This window comes from Oncorhynchus mykiss, chromosome 9 (genome assembly GCF_013265735.2).
Source record: "Oncorhynchus mykiss isolate Arlee chromosome 9, USDA_OmykA_1.1, whole genome shotgun sequence".
Classification (NCBI taxonomy): domain Eukaryota; kingdom Metazoa; phylum Chordata; class Actinopteri; order Salmoniformes; family Salmonidae; genus Oncorhynchus; species Oncorhynchus mykiss.
Genome location: NC_048573.1, coordinates 43,288,111 through 43,314,644, shown reverse-complemented (window position 1 = coordinate 43,314,644; position 26,534 = coordinate 43,288,111). Strand labels below are relative to the sequence as shown.

At 42.7% G+C, this 26,534-nt stretch overlaps 2 protein-coding genes across 6 annotated transcripts in view; one reads left to right on the top strand and one right to left on the bottom strand.

Moving 5' to 3' along the window:
* ppih (peptidylprolyl isomerase H (cyclophilin H)) overlaps positions 1–26,496 on the bottom strand; it is a 35,661-nt gene extending 9,165 nt beyond the window's left edge. The window contains exons 1-3 of one of the 5 annotated variants that reach the window (XM_021615812.2): positions 26,313–26,496; positions 1,856–1,920; positions 1,578–1,601 (exon numbers count right to left, since the gene is read on the bottom strand). In XM_021615812.2, the coding sequence (XP_021471487.1) occupies positions 1,578–1,601; positions 1,856–1,920; positions 26,313–26,378 (155 nt within the window). In that variant the 5' untranslated portion in view covers positions 26,379–26,496. Of the gene's footprint in view, positions 1–1,577; positions 1,602–1,855; positions 1,921–3,385; positions 3,481–13,641; positions 13,647–26,312 lie in introns of those variants that run through there. The other 4 variants (XM_036988067.1, XM_021615813.2, XM_021615814.2 and 1 more) reach the window with 4 other exon arrangements.
* Positions 3,527–7,898, top strand: si:dkeyp-100a1.6 (probable G-protein coupled receptor 160). Its single transcript, XM_021615810.2, has 2 exons — positions 3,527–3,651; positions 6,360–7,898. Exon 2 carries the CDS (start codon positions 6,454–6,456, stop codon positions 7,525–7,527), a length of 1,074 nt encoding a protein of 357 aa, XP_021471485.2. The 5' UTR covers positions 3,527–3,651; positions 6,360–6,453; the 3' UTR covers positions 7,528–7,898.
* Positions 26,497–26,534: the final 38 nt, after the last annotated feature.

The following is a 26,534-nucleotide window of genomic DNA, read 5'->3' as shown; positions in this document are numbered from 1 at the left end:
TGGCTGCCCTAGAGTAATATCACCATGTAGGTTTTTCCTTTAGGCTCACTTGTCAGATAGGGGTATATGTGTGACAGTGTCAAAACAGATTACAAGATACATTTTCAACCATGTTTGAGTTTCAAAATAGATTGATTTTACAAAACATTAAGAACACCTTCCTAATATTGAGTTGCACCCCCCCCCCCTTTTGCCATCAGAACAGCCTCTATTTGTCAGGCATGGACTCTACAAGGTGTTGAAAGTGTTCCACAGGGATGCTGGTCTATGTTAACTCCAATGCTTCCCACAATTGTGTCAAGTTTGCTGGATCTCCTTTGGGTGGTGGACCATTCTTGATACAAAACGGGAAACTGTTGAGCGTAAAAAAAACAGCAGCGTTGCAGTTCTTGGCACACTCAAACCGGTGCGACTGGCACCTACTACCATACCCCGTTCAAAGGCACTGAAATCTTTTGTCTTGCCCATTCACCCTCTGAATGGCACACATACACAATCCGTGTCTCAAATTGTCTCCAGGCTTAAAAATCCTTCTTTAGCCAGTCTCCTCCCCTTCATCTACACACTGATTGAAGAGGATTTAACAGGTGACATCAATAACGGATCATAGCTTTCACCTGGAATTACGTGGCCAGTCTGTGTCATGGAAAGCTGTACTGTACACTCAGTGTTTACACTGTACACTCAGTGTTTTTAGAATAAAGTACTCGTCTTTTCCATTTTTATTATTTCAAATCACAGTAATATTTACTGATGTAAAATAGACCAGGGGTTTACCTTTTAGCTAATAGAGTTTGACTAATGACAAATTATTTTTGCAGTTTTTCCCCAAGAATGCCTGAATATATCTTGTATAGTCATCATAAAGACTCATTGTTTGTCTCCATAGTTGGAATGTTAGAGTTGCTGTCTGTGGGATTGTTTCCCTTCCCTCAGAAAATCACTATGCAAACTGCAATTAAAAACAGCAATTAACACAAATGGTTGAATGCCTAAAGAACAAGTCGAAAGGAAAAGAGATCGAGGTTGTGGTCTGATTCCCTACCATTCTCCTATTAGGGTGCACAGGTTTTGTATTTTGCAGAGTTGACATCTCAAAGGAACTGGCCCGACTACTGTCTTTAAATTTGTGCTCAACAGCCTAAACAATAAGTGAAAAGGGACATTTACCACAATTAAAACACCTGTACAGAGGAAAAAAATAACACTCTATACACATATTCCACTAAGTGGACACCATGGCCAGTGAACATGCAGCAGGTACATTTGATAAAAAAATCAAATACTGAACTCTCTTCAAGGGTGAACTATGCTAGTTATAGCTAGTTAGGTGTCAGGAAGATAATGGGAAAGGTTCTACAGCTCCAGTAGATGGCGTTATAAAGCCAACACCTTAACCTGATAGATACTTTTGTCAAGTGAGCAATAAAATCTCTCCTGACTACAGCCTTTCATAGTGACTGTGCTTGTAACTGTGGTAGTACATGGGTACAGTTGGGTGGTCAGAGCGAGTAGATCAGCAAGTGTACCAGGGATCAATATATAGCCTACTCTAGTGTCCATTGAGATGCCCTTACCTGAATTCCCCTGTGCAGAACTGCCTGTAAAAGACAAAATAAATAATTTATTCATTGGAAGGGCAAAAATCACCTCTACTAATCATCTCTAACAAATCTTTAATAATTCAGGATGGTGCAATTTACTAAACATTGCAGATATGTCAGAGGCATGTCTCTTCTACAGAATCATTTTCGATCCGACATTCTACAACATTATGCCATACTGAATGTGGCCTTGATGTGACAGGGCATGATTTTGCACTAGGAAGTCATGAAATTTGTTTAGGTAAAATTACCGAAAGTTCTCAGCCGTCTTTGGAACCACATCGGCAAAGAGTTCTACCTTCATTCTCCCAACTTCCTGGAAAACAGTAAGTCAAAAAGGGCTGACTTCTGTAAACACTCCACATGCAAATATTGACAGGAGACCACAATAGTCATCACCTTGCTCGACCGGGTTTCGAAAGCCGCTTTTGCCCACATTCACATTTTCTGGTATGCTTAACAATTAGTATTTCTAACTACATTAATTGTTCTGCATGAGAAATGGTTTTCTGGAAGCAATGTAAAATGTATGACAAAACATAGTATCTATATCGTTTGACCAAAGAACTTCTGGTTTCTTGTATTCAACAATATTTTGTCATCATATCATACTCACATGGTAAGACACTTTACTCAAATTAAATGACTAATAGGCTACTTCATGAATACCTGTTCCCACTGGATTAATTAAGCAGTACCAACTGTAGGGTTGTCATGATACTGTTATTGAGGTGGGCAACTCCAGTACTCAAATTTTCCATGGCAAAAAAGGAAAATAAGAAGCAAACTAAACTCTTTGAAAACCTGCTTTATGTCAAATATTGTGCTACAGCTTTGAAATTCAGCCCCTCTGAAAAGAGCCATTTGTCCCCAAGGCATCCCCGGAGAGCTTCTGTGTTGTTAAACAAATATTGGCGGTGCAGGAGCAGCCTCCACTTAGTCAACACCCAGCACACTTCGATTTTCTCGGTAATTGCCTCAAATCGCCCAGCGGATCCTTTGAGCCATGTATACCGGATAAACCATACACAGGCTTTTTACACCCTATTATAGGTGTTCCTTTCATCCCTGTTAATTAACCATTTGTTCAGGTTGAGAAAGAAATCTAGACCTGGCCTTTGTTCCCCTTGGAGACAGAACATTTCACTTAACCTGGACCAAAACAAACCACGTGACTCCATAATATCCTGAACATTTACAGGGATCAGCAAGCAAACACTGGCTGGCCTCTAGCTGTTCTAATGCAGGGGTTGGGTCACTGAGGTGGTAGGGAGTTCTTTATTGCATTGAACAGACAAGAGTAGATGTGTCTCCCCCCCCCTACACACCTTACATAGCCCTCAGCCTCCTATGCAAAATAGGCCATTACATAAATGCCCAACCAACATATGCCAACCTATTAGCAGCACGTATCATGAACGTCAAACTACTTTGCCATAATAAAAAAAAACCTGTTACCCCGCTCAGGCCATACATTTACAGTACACATGCATTTATAAAACAACAGTTCACAGCGTGAGGGGTGAGGGGGTTGGCTACAATATAAAATGGAACTCTAGACCATAACCATATACTCGATTTTACAGGAATCATTCCTGATGGACGTCTCGGGTTTGAACAGTGTTGTCCCCATATCGGCATCGCAGCAGAAGAGCACGTTTGTAAGACACACCGACTCTTCAACAAAACAAACGTTTCTGCATGATCTTAGTGATGAATCTTCATCTTCACCCCACCCAAAACTCAACAACAGCCTATTCAAAACTGAGAGAAGGTTGTACCTGAGGAGGGAAGGGCATGGAGGGTGGTTGAAGCCGCCAGGTAGAATTACAGGTGTGTCAGGGTGGTTGCAAGGCTAGTTTCACCCAGAAAAGCCTGAGCAGGTAATAGACCCACCCACAATGAGGCAGTAAAATGACCATATAATAAGGAAGTGCTTGTCAAACACTACTAGCCTGTTGCTAAGAGTAAAGCACACACCTGTTGATGCTGCCACTGGATCTCAAACTACACATACATGACCAGGATTACCCACAACGATTAAGAGGTAAGGCCTACTTGCAGTGTTCAAAAGATCACAGTATTATGTGGATTGATATTGTTTTACGATGACAATGAAAAAGCTAAGTATAAGGCAGCCCTATCCCTGGGTTTGCAATAAAGCTGAGGGGTGAGGCTGGCTGAATGTAGCCTAATCATGCTCAAATTCATAGATGGAGCTATGGATGCAAGGACTAACATTCCCTGAGATCAGCATGATAGTTGATAAGCTTAAAAAAAGGGTGCAATCTTTGAAGATTCCTGTATCTGGAAATATCTGGGTTAAGCAATAGCATTGTATCAAAAGAAGGCACGCATTTCCTCCTACGCGTAAACAAACCTGTTTTTTATAGGAATGAATAGTAAAACGGATTGGATTGCCATACCTGAAATATTAGCTTTTGTCTAGCCTCAGGCTGTCACCAGTTAAACATACATAATTGGCTACTATATTTCCTAACACTTGAGGTTGTTGGACTCCAAACAATGAGTGTTGAGGCATGCTACATGGGCGATTCCACGCCAGTGGGAGTGGAAACTATTTTTTGCATCTTAGATTGTTCTGAGAATTCTCACATAGGAACTTCATTGGGAGGACTGACGTTTAACATACTTTTGTATCACAAACCATTTTTGAGAAAAGAATAATCAAAATTGGCAATTTTAGGCCCTTTTTAGACACACATGCCTCCTGTAAGACCCTATGATCTACGAATCGTACATGATACAGGCAACATATTGGTGTCATTATAACATTCTCATAAATATGGAGTAAGCCAATGTATAGATTTTGAAATACACATTTTCAAATTAATTTATTCAACATAAAATAATATCTTCAAACTACTCTTTTTGATTTTTCTTATTTTAAAGACATTGTTTGTAGCAATATACTCTTCAAACTAGGGCTGGGAAATATGGCCTAGAAATCATATTTATATTTTACAAACTTATGGGCGATTCACAACATACAGTGTCTTCGGAAAGTATTCAGACCTCTACTTTTTCTCATTGTTACATTACAGCTTTATTCTAAAAGGGAGGGGGGGAATCAATCTACACACAATATCCCATAATGAGAAAGAAAAAAACAGGTTTAGAAAAGTTGGCTAATTTTAAAATAAACTGAAATATCACATTTACATAAGTATTCAGACCCTTTACTCAGTAATTTGTTGAAGCACTTTTGGCAGCAATTACAGCCTTGAGAGTTGGGCATGAAGCTACAAGCTTGGCATACATGTATTTTGGGAGTTTCTCCCATTCGTCTTCTCTGCAGATCCTCTCAAGCTCTGTCAGGTTGGATAGGGAGCGTTGCTGCACAGCTATTTTCAGGTCTCCAGAGACGTTCGATTGGGTTCTGGCTGGCTCACTCAAGGATATTCAGAAACTTGTACCGAAGCCACTCCTGCGTTGTCTGGCTGTATGCTTAGGGTCGTTGACCTGTTAGACTGGGGGCGAAGGTTCACCTTCCAAGCTCCCGGGCACTCTGGAGCATGTTTTCATTAAGGATCTCTGTACTTTGCTCCATTCATCCTGCCTTCAATCCTGACTCGTCTCCTAGCATGATGCTGCTACTACCATACTTCAGCTTAGGGATGGTGCCAGGTTTCCTCCAGACGTGACGCTTGTCATTCAGGCTAAATAGTTATTTTTTCCTTTAATCAGACCAGGGAATCTGGTTTCTCATGGTCTGAGAGTCTTTAGATGCCTTTTGGCAAATTCCAAGCAGGCTGTCATGAGCCTTTTACTGAAGAGTGGCTTCTGTTTGGCCACTCTAAAATAAAGGCTGGATTTGTAGAGTGCTGCAGAGATGGTTATCCTTCTGGAAGGTTCTCCCATCTCCACAGAGGAACTCTACAGCTCTGTCAGAGTGACCATCGAGTTATTGGTCACCTCCCTGGCCAAGGCCCTTCTTCCCCGATTGCTCAGTTTGGCTGGGCGGCCAGCTCTAGGAAGAGTCTTGGTGGTTCCAAACTTCTTTCATTTAAGAATGGAGGCCACTGTGTTCTTGGGGACCTTCGATGATGCAGACATTTTTTCGCACCCTTCCAGAGATCTGTGCCTCGACACAATCCTGTCTCGGAGCTCTACGGACAATTCCTTCAACCTCATGGCTTGGTTTTTGCTCTGACATGCACTGTCAACTGTGGGAACTTAGAAAGGCACACACCTGTCTATATCATGTCCAATGAATTGAATTTACCACAGGTGGACTCCAAATCAACTTCTATAAATATCAAGGATGATCAATGGAAACAAAGGGTATGAATACTTACATAAATAAATGGTCTCTTTATCTTGATATACATTTGCAAAAATTTCTAACAACTTGTTTTTGCTTTGTCATTATGGGGCAGTGTGTGTAGATGGCTGAGGAAAAAATGTATTTAATCCATTTTAGAATAAGGCTGTAACGTAACAAAATGTGGAAAAATGGAAGGGGTCTGAATACTTTCCGAAAACACTAAGTCTTTGTGAGAAATGTGAGAATTTCCAGAACAATCTGAGATACCAAAAATATTATCCGCTCACACTGGTGCCAACATAAATTAGGAAGAGTTTAAGTTTCTTATTTTTGACTTCCATAAGGTGTTGTTGTTTCTGTAGATGAGTCATGAAAAGCCAGGTAGTACTGATAACACTAGAAACAGTCTAATTTTTTGGTAAAAGCTGTTTGTATATTACTGCTAACTGCTCCGCTCTCTTCAACAGCTTTTTCCTGAGCATGGTGACGTCGACCGGAACATCACAGACCCAATAGGTTACTTCTGGGGCTGGGCACAGTCTCAACGGCAAAAGTTTCAACATGCTGGCCATCATTGAGTCGTGGGAAGAGGAAGGGAGCTGCATCAAGGACAACACCAGCCAGTTTCTGTTCATCTTGCTGTTAAAGGTGGGCATGGACTGTCTGGTCCTGTTCATCAGCCTGCGCCGGCTTAACACCTCCTTCATGGGCGTCTGTGGTCTCTCCGTCTTCCTGGTCGACGTGGCGTTGGCATGCGCCGTTGTGGCCGTTTGGTTACTAGGACCTGACCGCTCCCCAGTGTCCGTGTGCTTCCTCTTGGCGCAGGCCTCGGCCGTGTTCAACGCACTCCCTCTGCCCGTGCTGGGCCTGGGGCTGCTGGACTACGCCACAGAGTCACGCTACACCTCCTGCCATGCCGCCCCCTGCAGGACCTTGTGGAACTGCACCCTGACACTTCTGGTGTGGGTGCTGGCCGGCGTGCGCTCCGGCTGCTCAGCCTTCACCACCCTCATAGAGGTGGAGTACGAGAGAGGGAGGCATGCTTTAGGGTGCGTGGTGCAGGAGTCTGTGTTTGTAGTACATTTCTCAGTGGGGATCTCCGTAGCCATCTGCTGTGTGCTGATGCTGCACTACAAACGTCTTTCCTCGTGGATGAAGGAGGCCAACAGGCTCTCAGAGTATAGGGACGACGTCAACCCAACGCTGCACAGCGACTTGAGCTTCAGGTATGCCAAGTTCGGCAAGCCAGGGGCTGACAAGAACGAGGAGAAAGCACTGGCGGTGGAAACCAAATGGCAGAGTCACCCCCTTTACTTCGGACTGACTTTGGGATTCAGCACAACGTGGGCATCATACCTGGTCATGTGCGTTGCCTGTGAGCTCTTGGGCCTTGCGGTTCCCGCCTACATTGCCATCAACCTCCTGTGGTTGGAGTGTGCCAATAGCTTATTGGTAGGGCTGGTGTTCTGGCTCAAGAGCGACTGGCTGGGGCCGTACAGCGATCTCCCGGACGACATCTGCCAGTGGCAGGTTTACTGGCACTTAAGTAGAGGACCCGTTAGAGACTCGGAGAAACTTCCCAAGACTGTGTTCAGCCTGTCAGGCAAGGACAGAAACCCACTCCTGCATGTCTGAATTAGGCCAATCGAAAGCAGGCTTGGCTCATGATGCGCGATAAGCCTACTGTATTACCTTTACATTCCTTTGATAATGTTCCTTTCAGATATGACAAAAGAAAGCAATTATGCTGTTACATACTTCTACTGACAGCCTTGTTACTAGCCTATATGATTCTCAATAGTTCCTGCCCTTGATATGTTAACTGTATGAAGGGTGGTGCTGTTAGTTTAGGCTAGCTCATTGTTACAACAAACACTTTCACTCTCACACACATCCAACAACATGGACATAATAAAAGGACCTGTAACACTTTATGTAGTAGTGTACTTTGTATGTTTGCTCAATAAACTCTCTGTACCGACTCCCACTCCTTGAAGTTTCATGTTTCTCTGTTACAGGTTTTTCAATATGCTTTAGAGAAACCGGGCGATGCTCATTAAACTAGTTTTAACTGTCTGTAGTTACAAAACCATGACGCATCTGCAAAAAGCAACTATCATTCTGAAGACTAAGATGCCTAGTTTTTGGTAAAGTGTCTTATTTTAAATACATTTTAGATTGCTGCCTGAATTTTGTAAAAATTTACACCCCTAATTCTCATTACTGAAATTTGTCCGGATTAAATTCTCTGGTCATTTTCAACAATTCTAACTTGTTTGAATAAAAACAGTATGCTGTTGTTTGTCCATAAATAATAAAAAAATTCTATACTAGTTGAAGTTTCCATTAATCTATAGGTATTATGGAAAAACAGTGTTTGTGGACACGTCTCTCATTAAATACTTTTTCAAGTTCCTGTAAAAACAGTTAAATACATATTTATTCTCCCATGATGCATCATCTAGAGGAGTAGTCCTTACTTTTGTATTGATTATATTCCTGGGGTCCAGCAAAATTAAGGCAGTTCACATCATTTTAAAAACATAACAATACATTCACAGATTTCACAACACACTGTGTGCCCTCAGGCTCCTGCTCCACCACATATCTACAGTACAAAATCCATGTGTGCGTGTGTGTACAGTTTGCATGTTATCGTGTATGTGTGTGTATGCCTGTGTCTATGTTTGTGTTGCTTCACAGTCCCTGCTGTTCCATAAGGTGTATTTTTTATCTTCTTTATTATTTTTTTTTAATCTACAATTTACTGCTTGCATCAGTTACTTGACGTGAAATAGAATTCCATGTAGCCATGGCTCTATGTAGTACTGTGCGCATCCCATAGTCTGTTTTGGACTCGGGACTGTGAAGAGACCTCTGTGACATGTCTTGTGGGGTATGCATGGGTGTCCGAGCTGTGCGCCAGCAGTTCAAACAGACAGCTCGGTGCAATCAACATGTCAATTCCTCTCATCAAAACAAGTAGTGATTAAGTCCATCTCTCCTCCACTTTGAGCCAGGAGTGATTGACATGCATATTATTAATATTAGCTCTCTGTGCACATCCAAGGACCAGCTGTGCTGCCCTGTTCTGAGCCAATTGCAAAGTATTTTCTTGTGGCACCTGACCACGCGACTGAACAGAAGTCCAGGTGCGACAAAACTAGGGCCTATAGGACCTGCCATGTTGATAGTGTTGTTAACTTCTTTGGGACTGGGGGTAGCTTGAGTAGCTTGGATAAAAAGGTGCCCAGAGTAAACTGCCTGCTACTCAGTATTGAGTATTGAGTAGCTTGGATAAAAAGGTGTCCAGAGTAAACTGCCTGCTACTCAGGCCCAAAAGCTAGAATATGCATATAATTAGTAGATTTTGATAGAAAACACTCTGAAGATTCTAAAACTGTTTGAATGATGTCTGTGAGTAGAATAGGCAAAACCCTGAAATAAAATCCAACCAGGAAGTGGGAAACCTGAGGTTTGTAGTTTTTCAAGTCATTGCCTATCGAAGATAGGAAGTGCAATATGACCCCATAGACACTAAGGCTTCCACTAGATGTCAGCAGTCTTTAGAACCTTGTTTGAGGCTTCTACTGTGAAGTGGGAAAGATAGCTGTTTGAGCCAGAGGTCTGGCAGAGTGCCATGAGCTGATCACGCGTGCGCCTGTGAGAGTTAGCTGTGTTCCATTGCATTTCTAAAGACAAAGGAATTCTCCGGTTGGAACATTATTGAAGATTTATGATAAAAACATCCTAAAGATGGATTCTATACATCGTTTGACATGTTTCTACGAACTGTAGTAGAACTTTTTGACATTTCGTCTGAACAAGTGATCGCGCATTATGCATTTGGATTACTGGGCTAAACACGTGAACAAAAAAGAGGTATTTGGACATAAATGATGGACTTTATCGAACAAAACAAACATTTATTGTGGAACTGGGATTCCTGGGAGTGCATTCCGATCAAGATCATCAAAGGTAAGTTAATATTTATAAAGCCATTCCTGACATCTCTCCTTCGTTCGGAAAATGTCTGGATGTTTTTCTATGACTAGCGCTGACCAAACATAATCGCACGGTGTGCTTTCGCCGGAAAGCCTTTTTGAAATCTGACACATAAGTTGCATCAAGATACACGTGGGCTATTTTGAGCACTTTTCTTCTGGGATGCTTAATTGTTTTTATTGCTTTACTCGGGAAGCTTAACACCAGTAGATGTGTTCCTTATGCTAATGCAGGGTGAGCTGCACACAGTGGGACTTCCTACTAGGGCACACCGGCTCAGTGCTAACAGTATAAATCGGGTTCGTAGGTGTAACAGTATAAGTTTAAACCGTCCCCTCGCCCATACCCGGGCGCGAACCAGGGACCTTCTGCACACATCAACAGTCACCCTCGAAGCATCGTTACCCATCGCGCCACAAAAGCCGCGGCCCTTGCAGAGCAAGGGGAACTACTACTTCAAGGTCTCAGAGCAAGTGACGTCACCGATTGAAACGCTATTTAGCGCACACTGCTAACTAAGCTAGCCGTTTCACATCCGTTACATAGGCACATGATTATTGTGCATACAATTGCTGTAGGATCAGCAGAGACATTCAGAGCAGTTAGAGGGACATGTATTAAGTTACTTATATTGCATCTACCCCTGGTGTGATGTACATTTGCTGAAGCATTATGACAACTCTGCATCAAGATGGCGTAGCAGTGCACACGTGTTTTGTTCGTCCTCTCGTGTACTTTTGTGTTTTTTTGTATATATTTCGATTTTATTTTCAATCTCTTCTCCATTTTGGTTCAATTACACCTTCCGGTAACCTGTCTCACCCAATGTGATACGGAACCGCTATTATTTGTCATTTTTAGACCTTATAGCAAGAACCACAGCCATTAGAAGCTAACCAGCTATTTAGCTACAAGCTATTTAGTCATTGTTAGCCACTGCTAGCAGCCTTTACCTTCTGCACAGGTACCAGCCCTTTAAAAAATATATATATATATATATATTTTATTTTTTTTGCCTGGATAATACTCGCCAGCCTACCAGTAACGGACTGTCTCTCCACTACAATGCCGGATTCCTGCCGTAATCCCTGGACCATTCTCCTGATCTTCACAGCTAGAAGCTATCACTGAGGCCCACCTCCCGGCCTACTCAGTTGTTCACCTGGACTCCACCCAAACACGGCTAGAACACACTACTCTATCGGATCATTGCCTTAAGCTCTGAACCTTGGCACCGGATCACCGCTGCTACCGAGTGGCTACAGTGGCTAACGCCTCTGCCCCAAAACGAGCACCAGTTAGCCGTGAGCCAGGCGCATCTCCCGGACAGAAAACTAAATTACTACAACTACAATACCTCTTTCGCCACCTGGCTTGGATCCTTAGTCGACGACAGGTCTGCTGACAAATACTCCATCCGCTGTGTCTTCAACTGGCCTCCGTCGGAGCAGACGCTTCTACTAGCCCCGGGCTACTAACTTTAAATGCTGCGTCGCCCGCATGCTAGCGTAGTAACGACTAATCCGCGGCCTCCCAGTTCCATCTATAGCTGATGCCCGTTGGACTGTCCACTAATCACGGTACTCCATTCTGCTTATATATTTATTTTAGTTGTTTATCTGCCGGCCCCAGCCGCAAACTCAGGCTCTGTGTGTAGTTAACCGACCCTCTGCCCTTTCATCGCCATTTTAGCTGTTGTTATTTTATCTGATTAGCTGTTGTCTTAGTGATCTGTCCAAATCAACACCTGTGATTACTTTATGCCTTGCTGTATGTCTCTCTCATATGTCAATATGCCTTGTATACTGTTGTTTAGGTTAGTTATCATTGTTTTAGTTTACAATGGAGCCAGTAGTTCCACTCATTATACCTCTGATACCATCTTTGTCCCACCTCCCACACATGCGGTGACCTCACCCATTATAACCAGCTTATCCAGAGATACAACCTCTCTTATGATCACTCAGTGCCTGGGCTTACCCCCACCCCACCATACCCGTCTGCACATTATGCCCTGAATCTATTCTACCACGCCCAGAAATCTGCTCCTTTTATTCTTTGTCCCCAACGCTCTACGCGACCAGTTTTGATAGCCTTTAGCAATAACCTCATCCTACTCCTCCTCTGTTCCTCGGGTGATGTGGAGGTAAACCCAGGCCCCGCGTGTCCCCAGGCATCCTCATTTGTTGACTTCTGTGATTTAAAAAAACTTGGTTTCATGCATGTCAACATCAGAAGCCTCCTCCCTAAGTTTGTTTTACTCACTGCTTTAGCACACTCCGCCAACCCTGATGTCCTTGACGTGTCTGAATCCTGGCTTTGGAAGGCCAGCAACAATTCTGAGATTTCCATACCCAGCTACAACATCTTCTGTCAAGATAGAACTGCCAAAGGGGGAGGAGTTGCAATCTACTGCAGAGAGAGCCTGCAAAGTTATGTCATACTTTCCAGGTCTATACCCAAACAGTTTGAACTTCTAATTTTAAAAATTAACCTCTCACTGTTGCCGCCTGCTATCGACCCCCTTCAGCTTCCAGCTGTGCCCTGGACACCATTTGTGAATTGATCGCCCCCCATCTAGCTTCAGAGTTCGTTCTGTTAGGTGAACTAAACTGGGATATGCTTAACCTCTAGGGTACGCGGGACGCTAGCGTCCCATCTGGCCAACATCCAGTGAGGTTGCAGAGCGCCAAATTCAATTACAGAAATACTCAGAAATACTCATTATAAAAATTCAGAAAACAAACATTTTTTACATAGATTTAAACATTAACTTCTTGTTAAACCAACCAGTGTCATATTTATAAAAATGCTTTTCGTTGAAAGCCTACCTAACCCAGAACATAGCCCAGTTGACAAATTATTAAACACAGTAACCAGCCAAGCAGAAGTGTTACAAAACTCAGAAATAGAGAAAATTAATCCCTTACATTTGATGATCTTCATATGGTGGCAATCAGAAGGCATTAATTTACTCAATAAATGTTCCTTTTGTTCAAAGTCTCTTTATATCCAAAAACCTCCGTTTGTTAGCACGTTTTCTTCAGTAATCCACAGGCTCAAACTCAGTCAAAACAATCAGACAAATAATCCAAATTATATCCGTAAAGTTCATAGAAACATGTCAAACGATGTTTATATTCAATCCTCAGGTTGTTTTTTAGCCTAAATGATCTATAACATTTCAACCAGACAATAACGTTGTCAATATAAAAGGTAAACAAGAAATGCACTTGCTCATGAAAAAGCTCTGCGACGCAGTAGGGTCCACTCGTTCAGACTGGTCTTACTACCTCATTTATAAGAATACAAGCCTGAAACGATTTAGTGGAAGGCATAGGAACTGCAAATGGAGTCCTAAGTCAATGGATACTGTAATGGCATTGAATAGAAAACAACAAAACCTACTTCCTGAATGGACTTTTCTCAGGTTTTCGCCTGCTAAATCAGTTCTGGCATACTCACAGACACTATTTTAACAGAAACTGTAGCGTGTTTTCTATCCAAATGTACCAGTTATATGCATATCATATCTTCTGGGCCCGAGTAGCAGGCCGTTGAATTTGGGCATGCTTTTCATCCAAAATTCCAAGTGCTGCCCCCCTACCCTAGAGAGGTTAACACCCCCGAGTCCTACGATCTAAGCTAGATGCCCTCAATCTCACACAAATCATCAAGGAACCCACCAGGTACAACCCTAAATCTGTAAACATGGGCACACTCATAGACATTATCCTGACCAACTTGCCCTCCAAATACAGCTCCGCTGTTTCCAATCAGGATTTCAGCGATCACTGCCTCATTGCCTGTATTCGCTATGGGTCCGCGGTCAAACGACCACCCCTCATCACTGTCAAACGCACTTCTGCGAGCAGGCCTTTCTAATCAACCTGGCCCGGGTATCCTGGAAGGATATTGACCTCATCCCGTCAGTCGAGGATGCCTGGTCAATCTTTAAAAGTAATTTCCTCACCATCTTAGATAAGCACGCCCCGTTCAAAAACTGCAGAACTAAGAACAGAAATAGCCCTTGGTTCACTCCAGACCTGACTGCCCTTGACCAGCACAAAAACATCCTGTGGAGGACTGCCATAGCATCGAATAGTCCCCACGATATGCAACTGTTCAGGGAAATCAGGAACCAATACACGCAGTCAGTAAGGAAAGCAAAGGCCAGCTTTTTCAAGCAGAAATTCACATCCTGCAGCTCTAACTCCAAAACGTTTTGGGACACTGTAAAGTTCATGGAGAACAAGAGCACCTCCTCCCAGCTGCCCACTGCACTGAGGCTAGGTAACACGGTCACCACTGATAAATCCATGATAATCGAAAATTTCAATAAGCATTTCTCAACGGCTGGCCATGGCTTCCTCCTGGCTACTCCAACCCCGGCCAACAGCTCCGCCCCCCCCCCCCCGCAGCTCCTCGCCCAAGCCTCCCCAGCTTCTCCTTCACCCAAATCCAGACAGCATAGGTTCTGAAAGAGCTGCAAAACCTGGACCAGCACAAATCAGCTGGGCTAGACAATCTGGACCCTCTCTTTCTAAAACTATCCGCCGCCATTGTTGCAACCCGTTACCAGCCTGTTCAACCTCTCTTTCGTATCGTCCGAAATCCCTAGAGATTGGAACGCTGCCGCGGTCATCCCCCTCATCAAAGGGGGTGACACCCTAGACCCAAACTGTTACAGACCTATATCCATCCTGCCCTGCCTAATCTAAAGTCTTTGAAAGCCAAGTTAATAAACAGATCACTGACCATTTCGAATCCCACCGTACCTTCGCTGTGCAATCCGGCTTCCGAGCCGGTCACGAGTGCACCTCAGCCACGCTCAAGGTACTGAACGATATCATAACCGCCATCGATAAAAGACTGTACTGTGCAGCCGTCTTCATTGACCTGGCCAAGGCTTTTGACTCTGTCAATCACCGTATTCTTATCAGCAGACTCAATAGCCTTGGTTTTTCTAATGACTGCCTCGCCTGGTTCACCAACTACTTTGCAGACAGAGTTGAGCGTGTCAAATCGGAGGGCATGATGTCCGGACCTCTGGCAGTCTATGGGGGTACCACAGGGTTCAATTCTCGTGCCGACTCTTTTCTCTGTATATATCAATGATGTCGCTCTTGCTGTGGGCGATTCCCTGATCCACCTCTACGCAGACGACACCATTATGTATACTTCTGGCCCTTCCTTGGACACTGTGCTAACTAACCTCCAAATGAGCTTCAATGCCATACAACACTCCTTCCGTGGCCTCCAACTGCTCGTAAACGCTAGTAAAACCAAATGCATGCTTTTCAACCGTTCGCTGCCCGCACCCGCCCGCTCGCCCCCACTAGCATCACCACCCTGGACGGTTCCGACCTAGAACATGTGGACAACTATAAATACCTAAGTGTCTGGTTAGACTGTAAACTCTCCTTCCAGACTCATATTAAACATCTCCAATCCAAAATCGCTTCCAACACTCTACTCAGCAAACTGGATGCAGTCTATCACAGTGTCATCCGCTTTGTTACCAAATCACCTTATACCACCTACCACTGCGACCTGTATGCTCTAGTCGGCTGGCCCTCGCTACATATTCTTCGCCAGACCCACTGGCTCCAGGTCATCTAAGTCTATGCTAGGTAGAAAGAATAGTAGAAACTCCCCAAATACATGTGTGCCAAGCTTATAACGTCATACCCAAGACGTGAGGCTGTAATCACTGCCAAGGGTGCTTCAACAAAGCACTGAGTAAAGGGTCTGAATACTTGTGTAAATGTGATATTTCCAGTTTTTACAATTTTTTTTTATTTTTTCCCGGTTTCTGCTTTGTCATTATGAGGTATTGTGTGTTGATTGATGAGGGGGGAAACTATTTAATCTATTTTAGAATAAATCTGTAACAAAATGTGGAAAAAGTCAAGGGGTCTGAATACTGTAAATACATTTGTTTATTATAAAAGCTAAAATGTTGATATGAATACATGTCATTGAAATGTTGTCCTATAAGCCACATGTAGAATATTAGGTTTCTACATTTTTACACTGTCTCTTTAAAAACATTAAGTTTGTCATGGAAGATCTGTCATTTAAATCATTGAACTCCTGAAGAAACGTTACTTCTGTGACCCCAAATGTTCAGATATACTGGTGAAGTTAGTCAATTAGGTGACATGACTGAACAAAATGTAAATAAGAATGTTGCGCGGGTAATATAGGTCAAATCTGTTAACCTGGTTGGGTTAGAGGCAAACAGTTCTCTGAAGTAATTGTGCAACCATGACGCTAACTATTCTCTCGGGCACTCGGAAACAACGGTAGAGGGATGCCTTATCATTACCGCAATTATCTGGGAGATCTTTTTCAAAGTCGCACAGTGCTCCCAAACAAAACTCCTGGTCGCACAGCCAAATATTTTGCCGCATATGCAACTAAATTGGTCGCACTTTAGAGCTCTGGGTAGGGCTTTAGAGGGAGAGCAGCGTCCCCCACCATTGTGTATGGTGTATTTCCCAACTCTTCACTCCCAGGCAGAAAGGCATCTTGGGGCACCTGCAGGGTTTTTGACCCCATTCCCCTTCCAATTGGAGAGTTGGCATAGACTCCGGAGTTTCTCCAAAATCCCCCAACTTGAATAGCTGTGAAGCGATAGTTGGCATCCACAACGGCAAGTAGCACCACAGAAAGGGTTCCTTTATAATTAAAGAAACATCTCCCTGAGTTTGGTGATCATAATACATTTTCCATCAACCAACCCCAAACAATTGGGAAAGTCCCATTTTTTTCTTAAACTCTTGAGCAGTTTGTATCTAGGTTTCTTCGGTGGGTCACAGCAGATTGAGAGGAGGATGGATGCTGGCGACATATGGCCTCAAAAATCTCCATAATCGATTTAAAGATGATAGGTGAAGGCCAGGCTGAAAATAAAGCCTCCAGATGCCAAGTACCTGGTAATGACAAAATAAATATTTGGTTATTGGTTAACAATCATGTCCATTTTACTCTTCACAGATGTTGAAATTGTGCAAAACCAGATGGAAATCCCTCCATGACACTTTTGTAAGGCATCTACGTAAGACCCAACCCAACGGTTCTAGGGTAAACAATCAGAAAGAATGGAAATATGATCATTCTTGATAGCTTACATCCAGTCAAGGTAAGTTATAATACATTTGAATTGATTACACTTTTTATTGGGCACTGAATACTGAACCTCAAGGTCTGCTGTATTGCTAGTATTTCCTACCTGCTAAGTCACTACCTGATCAATTAATGTCAACTGGCATCAGATTTCTGAATTAGTGATTATATCTCAGTCACTTGTACTTAACCATGTTATCACTCCTCAATCATGGTGAAATCAGAAAACATTTTCCACTCAAAAATGTAACCAGGAAAAGGCACTAACCACATCGTCCTATCCACAAAGTAATATAATTGGTTCAGAGTTCGTTTTAATATTTCAACTTGCTTGTCCCGATCGCTTCTGGTGCAGCAAGACAAAAGCAAAACGTGCAAGCCTGCGTACGAGCGTGGCCGGTTTAGCCAAGGTTTAAGGGCCTCATTACCAAAACACACATTTGATTACCACGTCATTTTGAGGTCCGTTTTGGCAATGAGAACCTTTATAATTTAGGTATTAAGCTAATTCTAATGTATGTTCAATGGGTGTGCTGTGATGGTAACTTTATCTACTAGGACCACTATTTACAACTATTGTATAGATTTTTGGTTAAAACAACAATGAATAAGTATGGTTTGTCCCCCACCAAAAAAATGGGGTGTACAAAAACCATGTAACATACTGCAGGAGAAAATCTGCAGTTTGTGTTTCAGCAAAGAGCAATCCCGTCACTTAAAGGAACATATCTCCCATTGACTTATATCGGTTTTCACACTTACATATAATGCTGTTTGATAACCCATGACAGTTTTTGGTCCATATCTCACATATTTAGATCATTTATAGGCATACTGTATTATCCAATTTGACCATAGGATCCCATTCAATCCAGAAATGCATCTAAAAAACCTTACAACCACACCTATCCACGTCCTAATACACCAATATCACCTGTAAAAGAAGGCCAGCATCCCAGTCACCTCTTCACTGTTTACGTTGATACTGGTGTTTTGCGGGTACTATTTAATGAAGCTGCCATTTGAGTTTCTCAAACTAGACGCTCTAACCCACAAATGCTCCAGATACTCAATTAGTCTAAAGACCAGTTTTATTGCTTCTTTAATCAGAACAACAGTTTTCAGCTGTGCTAACATAATTACAAAAGTGTGTTCTAATGATCAATTAGCCTTTTTAAAATTATAAACTTGGATTAGCTAACAACTTGCCATTGGAACACAGAAGTTGCTGATCGTGGGCCAATGTACACCAATGTAGATATTCCATTTTTTTTTTTTTTTTTTAAATGCCTTTCTTTTTAGGACAATGGTAGACACTTTCTTGTAGGTCTGGTTTGTCCACAAATATGTGGTGTTTAAAACAAACTCTCATAGATCTGTTTCTTGTTTTACAACTAACTTCCTCACACTGACTACACCGTTTGCAAATTCAATGATACATCAACCTTCAATGACAGCCAGGCCTATTGTGCAGGAATATGATGGAGTATCCTATATCCACAATGTGCCAAATGACTCATGCTTACTTTGTTCACTCATAAAGCTTCAACCGAGTATAATGAAACAAAGGTAGTGTGTATAATGTACGGTTTATAGACCATTATGTCTTACAGGGGGGCATGTATAGGCCTAAAAAGGGCCTAAAATTGCCACTTTATCACAATTTTCTTAAATACGGTTTATTTTACAAAGGTAAAAGCATATCAAGCATCCTTCCCCCCAGATATACTGAACAAAAATATAAAACGCAACATGCAACAATTTCACTGAGTTATAGTTCTTATAAGGAAATAATTCTTAAGGCCTTAATCTATGGATTTCACAAGACTGGGGAGCAAGGCCCAGCCAATCAGAATTCGTTTTTCCCTGTACAAAAGGGCTTTATTACAGACAGAAATACTCCAGTTTCATCAGCTGTCCGGATGGCTGGTCTCAGACTATCCCGCAGGTGAAGAAGCCAGATGTGGAGGTCCTGGGCTGGCATGACAACACGTGGACTGCAGTTGTGAGGCCGGTTGGACATACTGCCAAATTCTATAAAACGACGCTGGAGGCTGCTTATGATAGAGAAATTATTATTCAATTCTCTGGCAACAACTCTGGTGGACATTCCTGCAGTCCGCATGCCAACTGCACACTCTCTCAAAACTTGAGACATCTCTGGCATTGTGTTGTGTGACACAATGCCAGTTTAATCAGCTTCTTGATTTGTCACACCTGTCAGGTGGATAAATTATCTGGGCAAAGGAGAAATGCTCACTATCAGGGATGTAAACAAATGTGTGCACAACATTTGAGAGGAATAAGATGTGTGTGTGGAAAATGTCTGCCATTTTTTTTTCAGCTCATGAAACATGGGACCAACACTTTACATGTTGCATTTATATTTTTGTTCAGTATAGGTTTCTGTGAGAATTACCAGAACAATCTGAGACACCAAAACATATTTGGGGCTATGCAACCATGGAATGGCCTATATTTACCATGAGAAAAGACTGCTACTGTACAACTATGACTGAATTGAGCCCCTAGTGTAGGCCTACAGTGTCCTACACACAATGAAAAACCGGCTTAAGTCATCAAATGTGATGACACAGTCCCGCCCTTTCCTGCCAAGTACGCTGTGTTTTTCCTAAAGTGACAAATGACTAACTGCCCTAACAAAATCCACAATATTGGTAACAGACTCCATCTGCTGGTCATGTCAAATGGGCAATGTCCTCATGAGTCATGACCAAACTTTATTGTGTCAGATTACGTTAAAATATGAACAGCTGTCTATTATTTAGTGTATCTGGTAGAGAGGAAAGAGTCAAATTCCAAACGAATTGGGTCCTCTTACCAAAGGAAAACTCTAATCTGGACCTCGAAACCAGCCCAGTTCCACTGATTTAGACCTAGGAGTGGACACCACACAACTCTGTGCAGAGGGTGCAATCAATTATCAGCTAGAACAGAAAAGCAGCACTATTAGTCTGGACCTCCAGGCTGGGATTCGAACACCCCTGACCTATAGTCCTGGAGACCCATAGCCATGCTGACTAGGCTAGGAGAGCCACAATGCTAGCTAATAAATCTTTGGCTAGTCTGATCATTACTATCTGCGTTCCAGCTGAGCGATTAGTCGTTGATAAGTAGCTAGTGTAAAGCATTCCAGGCAAATGTTCTACTAACCTGTGCTTGGCGATAGCCTACTTACAATTTTCTTCCGAATTGAGAGCAAAGTATCTTGTAAATGTGTGTCCAGTTGCAAATGGTTCTCGATAAACCAGACAAAATTCGGAAAAATATTAAATCCACCTTTTGCACTGAGTGAGTAGTTCCCTCACCATTTCACCTGCCAGACATGTTGCATTCACAACATCTTTGCAGGTACTAGTCGTTTCTATGTGACGTGGCCACGTTTAAAAGTAGATAACAGCGCATCAGACAGTGCAACCAAAAGAGAAACGCACATTTATTTATTTTTATTTAACCTTCATTTAACCAGGTAGGCAAGTTGAGAACAAGTTCTCATTTACAATTGCAACCTGGCCAAGATAAAGCAAAGCAGTTGGAGACATACAACGACACAGAGTTACACATGGAGTAAAACAAACAGTCAATAATACAGTAGAAACAAGTCTATATACGATGTGAGCAAATGAGGTGAGATAAGAGCGGTAAAGACAAAAAAAGGCCATGGTGGCAAAGTAAATACAATATAGCAAGTAAAACACTGGAATGGTAGATTTGCAGTGGAAGAATGTGCAAAGTAGAAATAAAAATAATGGGGTGCAAAGGAGCAAAATAAATAAATAAATAAATACAGTAGGGAAAGAGGTAGTTGTTTGGGCTAAATTATAGGTGGGCTATGTACAGGTGCAGTAATCTGTGAGCTGCTCTGACAGTTGGTGCTTAAAGCTAGTGAGGGAGATAAGTGTTTCCAGTTTCAGAGATTTTTGTAGTTCGTTCCAGTCATTGGCAGCAGAGAACTGGAAGGAGAGGCGGCCAAAGAAAGAATTGGTTTTGGGGGTGACCAGAGAGATATAACTGCTGGAGCGCGTGCTACAGGTGGGTGATGCTATGGTGACCAGCGAGCTGAGATAAGGCAGGGCTTTACCTAGCAGGGTCTTGTAGATGACATGGAGCCAGTGGGTTTGGCGACGAGTATGAAGCGAGGGCCAGCCAACGAGAGAGTACAAGTCGCAATGGTGGGTAGTATATGGGGCTTTGGTGACAAAACGGATGGCACTGTGATGGACTGCATCCAATTTGTTGAGTAGGGTATTGGAGGCTATTTTGTAAATGACATGGCCGAAGTCGAGGATTGGTAGGATGGTCAGTTTTACAAGGGTATTTTTGGCAGCATGAGTGAAGGATGCTTTGTTGCGAAATAGGAAGCCAATTATAGATTTAACTTTGGATTGGTGATGTTTGATGTGGGTCTGGAAGGAGAGTTTACAGTCTAACGGGACACCTAGGTATTTGTAGTTGTCCACGTATTCTAAGTCAGAGCCGTCCAGAGTAGTGATGTTGGACTGGCAGGCAGGTGCAGGCAGCGATCGGTTGAAGAGCATGCTTTTAGTTTTACTTGTATTTAAGAGCAATTGGAGGCCACGGAAGGAGAGTTGTAATGGCATTGAAGCTTGCCTGGAGGGTTGTTAACACAGTGTCAAAAGATGGGCCAGAAGTATACAGAATTGTGTCGTCTGCGTAGAGGTGGCTCAGAGACTCACCAGCAGCAAGCGTGACATTGATGTATACAGAGAAGAAAGTCGGCCCAAGAATTGAACCCTGTGGCACCCCCATAGAGACTTCCAGAGGTCCGGACAGCAGACCCTCCGATTTGACACACTGAACTCTATCAGAGAAGTAGTTGGTGAACCAGGCGAGGCAATCATTTGAGAAACCAAGGCTGTTGAGTCTGCCGATGAGGATGTGGTGATTGACAGAGTCGAAAGCCTTGGCCAGATCAATGAATACGGCTGCACAGTAACGTTTCTTATCGATGGCGGTTAAGATATCGTTTAGGAACTTGAGCGTGGCTGAGGTGCACCCATGACCAACGATGAAACTAGATTGCATAGCAGAGAGGGTATGGTGAGATTCGAAATGGTCGGTAATCTGTTTGTTTACTTGGCTTTCGAAGACCTTAGAAAAGGCAGGGTAGGATAGATATAGGTCTGTAGCAGTTTGGGTCAAGAGTGTCCCCCCCCCCTTTGAAGGGGGGGGACATGCTAGTAATAGCTGCTTTCCAATCTTTGGGAATCTCAGACGACACGAAAGAGAGGTTGAACATGCTAGTAATAGGGGTGGCACCAATTTCGGAAGATCATTTTAGAAAGGGTCCAGATTGTCTAGCCCTGCTGATTTGTAGGGGTCCAGATTTTGCAACTCTTTCAGAACATCAGCTGACTGGATTTGGGAGAAGGAGAAATGGGGAAGGCTTGGGCAAGTTGCTGTGGGGGGTGCAGCCGTAGAAAAATGCTTATTGAAATTCTCAATGACAGTGTTTCCCATCTTCAGTGCAGTGGGCAGCTGGGAGGAGGTGTTCTTATTCTCCATGGACTTTACAGTGTCCCAGAACTTTTTTGAGTTTGTGTTGCAGGAAGCAAATTTCTGCTTGAAAAGCTAGCCTTGGCTTTTCTAACTGCCTGTGTATAATGGTTTCTAGCGTCCCTGAAAAGCTGCATATACGGGGGCTGTTCAATGCTAATGCAGAAGGCCATAGGATGTTTTTGTGTTGGTTAAGGGCAGTCATGTCTGGGGAGAACCAATCTCCCCAGACAATCTGTTCCTGGTTCTAAATTTCTTGAATGGGGCATGCTTATTTAAGATGGTTAGGAAGGCATAAAAAAAAAACCCAGGCATCCTCTACTGACAGGATGAGATCAATATCCTTCCAGGATACCCCGGCCAGGTCGATTAGAAAGGCCGGCTCGCTGAAGTGTTTCAGGGAGCGTTTGACAGTGATGAGTGGAGGTCATTTGACCGCTGACCAATTACGGATGCAGGCAATGAGGCAGTGATCGCTGAGATCTTGGTTGAAGACAGCAGAGGTGTATTTAGAGGGCAAGTTGGTTAGGATGATATCTATGAGGGTGCCCGTGTTTACGGCTTTGGGGAGGTACCTGGTAGGTTCATTGATAATTTATGTGAGATTGAGGGCATCAAGCTTAGATTGTAGAATGGCTGGGGTGTTAAGCATGTTCCAGTTTAGGTCACCTAGCAGCACGAGCTCTGAAGATAGATGGGGGGCAATCAGTTCACATACGGTGTCCAGAGCACAGCTGGGGGCAGAGGGTGGTCTATAGCAGGCGGCAACGGTGAGAGACTTGTTTTTAGAGAGGTGGATTTTTAAAAGTAGAAGTTCAAATTGTTTGGGTACAGACCTGGATAGTAGGACAGAACTCTGCAGGCTATATTTGCAGTAGATTGCAACACAGCCCCCTTTGGCAGTTCTATCTTGTCTGAAAATGTTGTAGTTAGGGATGAAAATTTCAGAATTTTTGGTGGTCTTCCTAAGCCAGGATTCAGACACAGCTAGAACATCCGGGTTGGCAGAGTGTGCTAAAGCAGTGAATAAAACAAACTTAGGGAGGAGGCTTCTAATGTTAACATGCATGAAACCAAGGCTATTACGGTTACAGAAGTCATCAAAAGAGAGCGCCTGGGGAATAGGAGTGGTGCTAGGCACTGCAGGGCCTGGATTCACCTCTACATCACCACAGGAAAAGAGGAGGAGTAGGATAAGGGTACGGCTAAACGCAATGAGAATTGGTCGTCTAGAACATCTGGAACAGAGAGTAAAAGGAGGTTTCTGGGGGCGATAAAATAGCTTCAAGGTATAATGTACAGACAAAGGTATGGTAGGATGTGAATACAGTGGAGGTAAACCTAGGTATTGAGTGATGATGAGAGAGATAATTGTCTCTAGAAACATCATTGAAACCAGGAGATGTCATCGCATGTGTGGGTGTTGGAACTAATAGGTTGGAACTAATAGGTTGGATAAGGTATAGTGAGCAGGACTAGAGGCTCTACAGTGAAATAAGCCAATAAACACTAACCAGAACAGCAATGGACAAGGCCATCGGTAGCAAGCTAGCATAGGATGGAGGTCTGTTTTTAGCCACCTCGTGCGTTTCCGTCAGTAGGATTAGTGGGGTTCCGTGTGGTAGAGGGGATCAATCCAATTTGCAAAAAAAAAAAAGTTTGAGGCCCAAGTATGCAAGCAACATTTTTTTATTTGATACAAAATGTAAATTTTATATCTTTCTGAATATTTCTGAATACTCTGGTTTTTGGAGAACCACTAGCCCTTATTCATTAACTTCAATTCCATTGCATTACATTGAGCCATTGGACATCCCCTTTGGCCTTGAGGGAAATGCTCTGTCTAAACGCAAATACGCCTGGCATGCGATACAACTTTAAAAACGCTTGGAACTTAACTTTCATATAAGCAAGAATAATAAAACATATTCTATGTATAGAATTAACACTTGTAAAAATATACTTAACTTTACGCAGTTTAGGAAAGTTGCACCCTGCTGTATTTTGAGAAACGCGATCTAGACGGAAATGTGAAATTGGAAATGCGACAGCAAAGTGAGAGGATGTGTCATAGCGAGGCGGTGTGTAAAAACAGCTGGGTGCTACTTTGCTGAAAGCGCACACAGTTAGCCTATCTTTTATATTTGAAAGATTCTTTCTTGCTTAAATGAAAGTTAAGTTCCAAAGGTTTCCCATAATCTTAACGCTAGTGAGGATTAATAACTTTTCTCAACTTTAAAACAGTTGGGATTGTAGTTCATTAATTTCTACATTAACTTTGTACAACGAACCATGGCGGAGTTAGTGCATACAAAAAGACGCCATTACTATTTATTTCCTATGTCATTGCCTACAAGTGTGATAGGGGATTTCTATTGGAGCAGCACTTTCTGGCTATCTACATTACTGTACTGTCACAGATGGAACAACGAACCAGCTATTTCACCAGATGTATAAATGTGAAGCATCCAGTTGGCGTTTCCACTCACTATATGGTAATGAGGAAGCCCAGTGGCCAGAATGCTGCTAACTTACTCATCGATGAAACATTTGATCTCAATACAGTTTTGTTTCCAAAACTATATGTTACAAACAGAGCGGACTACGTTTTGTAGACTTTACTCTTTGACAAAGTTTCAACAAAATGTTGTTTTTTTGTTAAAGGGTGAATTGAGTTATTGCAAACCCACTTCACGAAGTAGCCGTTCCCTAACGAAAATATGTGAATACTTGCTAGAACGTGCCAATTGGATATTACTAGCTCATGCTTTGCCCATCTCCTAGCTTGTTTTTATTTAACTAGGCAAGTCAGTTAAGAAATTCTTATTTAGAAAAAAATCGTATTGCGCACGGCCCTACGGGTCTCCCAATCACGGCCAGTTGTGATACAGCCCAGGATCGAACCACGGTCTGTAGTGACACCTCTAGCACTGGGTTGCAGTGCCTTAGATCGCCGCGCCACTGATTAATTTTCTCCCATTGGAAACGACAGGCTGTGATCCATCTTGGGTTATTCATAAAAATATTCGGTACTGTTTTTGCCTTTGTCAAAGACAGAACAGTATGAAGATTGGCGAATACGTTTTAGCCTATAGAAAGCTCTAATCACACGTAAGCAATGTAATGACGGCGTTAGCTAGCTAAGTTCATGAAGAAAAACGTCATCCGGTCTCACGACGAGCTGCGTATGTGGTCAAATCAAAGGCGCTCCGAAATACGTGTTCTCCGCATGAATTTAACTAGCCAACGTTGCCATGACATCGCCCACGAGTGTGATGGGGAATTTCTGTTGGAGAAGCAGTTTGACGAAAATGTGTCAGTTGTTCTTAAGAAAGACAATGTTAAAATAATGAAGACATAGGCTCAAATCTACGTTGCATCTTCAGAGTAGTTAATTTTCTCAAAGGGAGAATGTTTCACTTCTCTCATCCCTTGTTGATGTGTTTCGCAAGCGTTCCCGCAAGTCTCGCGATGTTGCGCCTTTGGATTTATTAACTGTGCATTCGTAGCTACTACAAATCAACTATTATCACGTAACGTTAGCACTTCGTACGTTAGCTATCTATTGCTTGAGACCACATGTCTACATATTATATGGGATGTTTTTTAGCTTCAACGTGATGGCTAGCTAGATTTGTCATAATTACATTTTTGGGGAAAGTTAGCTAACGTTAGCTGGCAGGCTAGCCAACAACGTGCTAGCTGGCCATTTCATAGCTATGAAAGCAATAAAACTAGTTACTCACTTGTCCTCCAATGGTGACATCAAAGAACACAATCGGGTTGTTGGGGTTAGAAGGCTGAACATTCATTGTTATTTATTTTCACGCACAAGTAAAACAATACGTTTAACTATTCAGTGGTTAGCCGAAAGCATGTCATTAGCGAACTAATTCAAAAAGAACTGCAGTTCCTAAATCTACGGTAGCCGCGGGTGGACAATTACTACGGCTCACTTCCATGGACAA

Coding starts and splice junctions, on each gene's coding strand:
- si:dkeyp-100a1.6 (XM_021615810.2), top strand. CDS start 6,454: ATGCTGGCCATCATTGAGTCGTGGGAAGAGGAAGGGAGCTGCATCAAG.